This window comes from Monoraphidium neglectum (genome assembly GCF_000611645.1).
Source record: "Monoraphidium neglectum strain SAG 48.87 unplaced genomic scaffold scaffold03761, whole genome shotgun sequence".
Lineage (NCBI taxonomy): Eukaryota > Viridiplantae > Chlorophyta > Chlorophyceae > Sphaeropleales > Selenastraceae > Monoraphidium > Monoraphidium neglectum.
This window is the reverse complement of record NW_014009868.1, coordinates 2744-3296: the sequence shown is the minus strand read 5'-3', so window position 1 is coordinate 3296 and position 553 is coordinate 2744. Positions and strand designations below refer to the sequence as shown.

At 61.3% G+C, this 553-nt stretch overlaps 1 protein-coding gene across 1 annotated transcript in view; it reads left to right on the top strand.

The window, feature by feature from the left end:
- The window catches only part of MNEG_13333 (COP9 signalosome complex subunit 2), a gene marked incomplete at both ends in the record, with an annotated part of 4394 nt that overhangs the window by 1322 nt on the left and 2519 nt on the right, over positions 1–553 (top strand). The window contains one exon of the mRNA XM_014038194.1: positions 55–136. Coding sequence (XP_013893648.1) covers positions 55–136 — 82 coding nt within the window. The remainder of the gene's footprint in view (positions 1–54; positions 137–553) is intronic.

The following is a 553-nucleotide window of genomic DNA, read 5'->3' as shown; positions in this document are numbered from 1 at the left end:
CCCCCATACCCCCCACACAAACGCCGTCCGGCACCCCCCCTCCATGGCCGTCAGGCATGCTAGAGGGCGAGGACCCCCGGGAGGCCCTGCAGGGGTTCCGCCAGGTGGTGGAGATGGAGCAGGACAAGGGCGAGTGGTGAGGAGCTTGACGGCTGCCGTATGATGGTTGGTTTTTGAGCTGCCACACAGTTGTTTTGTGGGGGGTTTGGTCATGGCGTGTCATAATGTGCATATGCAGGGCCTGACAAGGGCGAGTCGTAAGGAGCAGGACGGCTGCTGTCTTGTTGGATTGGGGGGGGTGTCATCGCGTGTCATGATGTGTGTACGTAGGGCCTGACAAGGGCGAGGGGTGAGGCGCAGGATAGCTGCATATTGTTGGTTTTTCAATGGGGGGGGTAAGTTCATGGCGTGTCATGATGTGCGTATGCAGGGCATGGTGAGGCGCAGATGGCTGCCGTCCCCTTGCGAGGGGTGTTGTGGTGTGGCGAGATGGTCCCGCATGCCTCGCTTCCAGCAGGCTACCCACACCAGCCATCCTCCACCCCTCCAACCC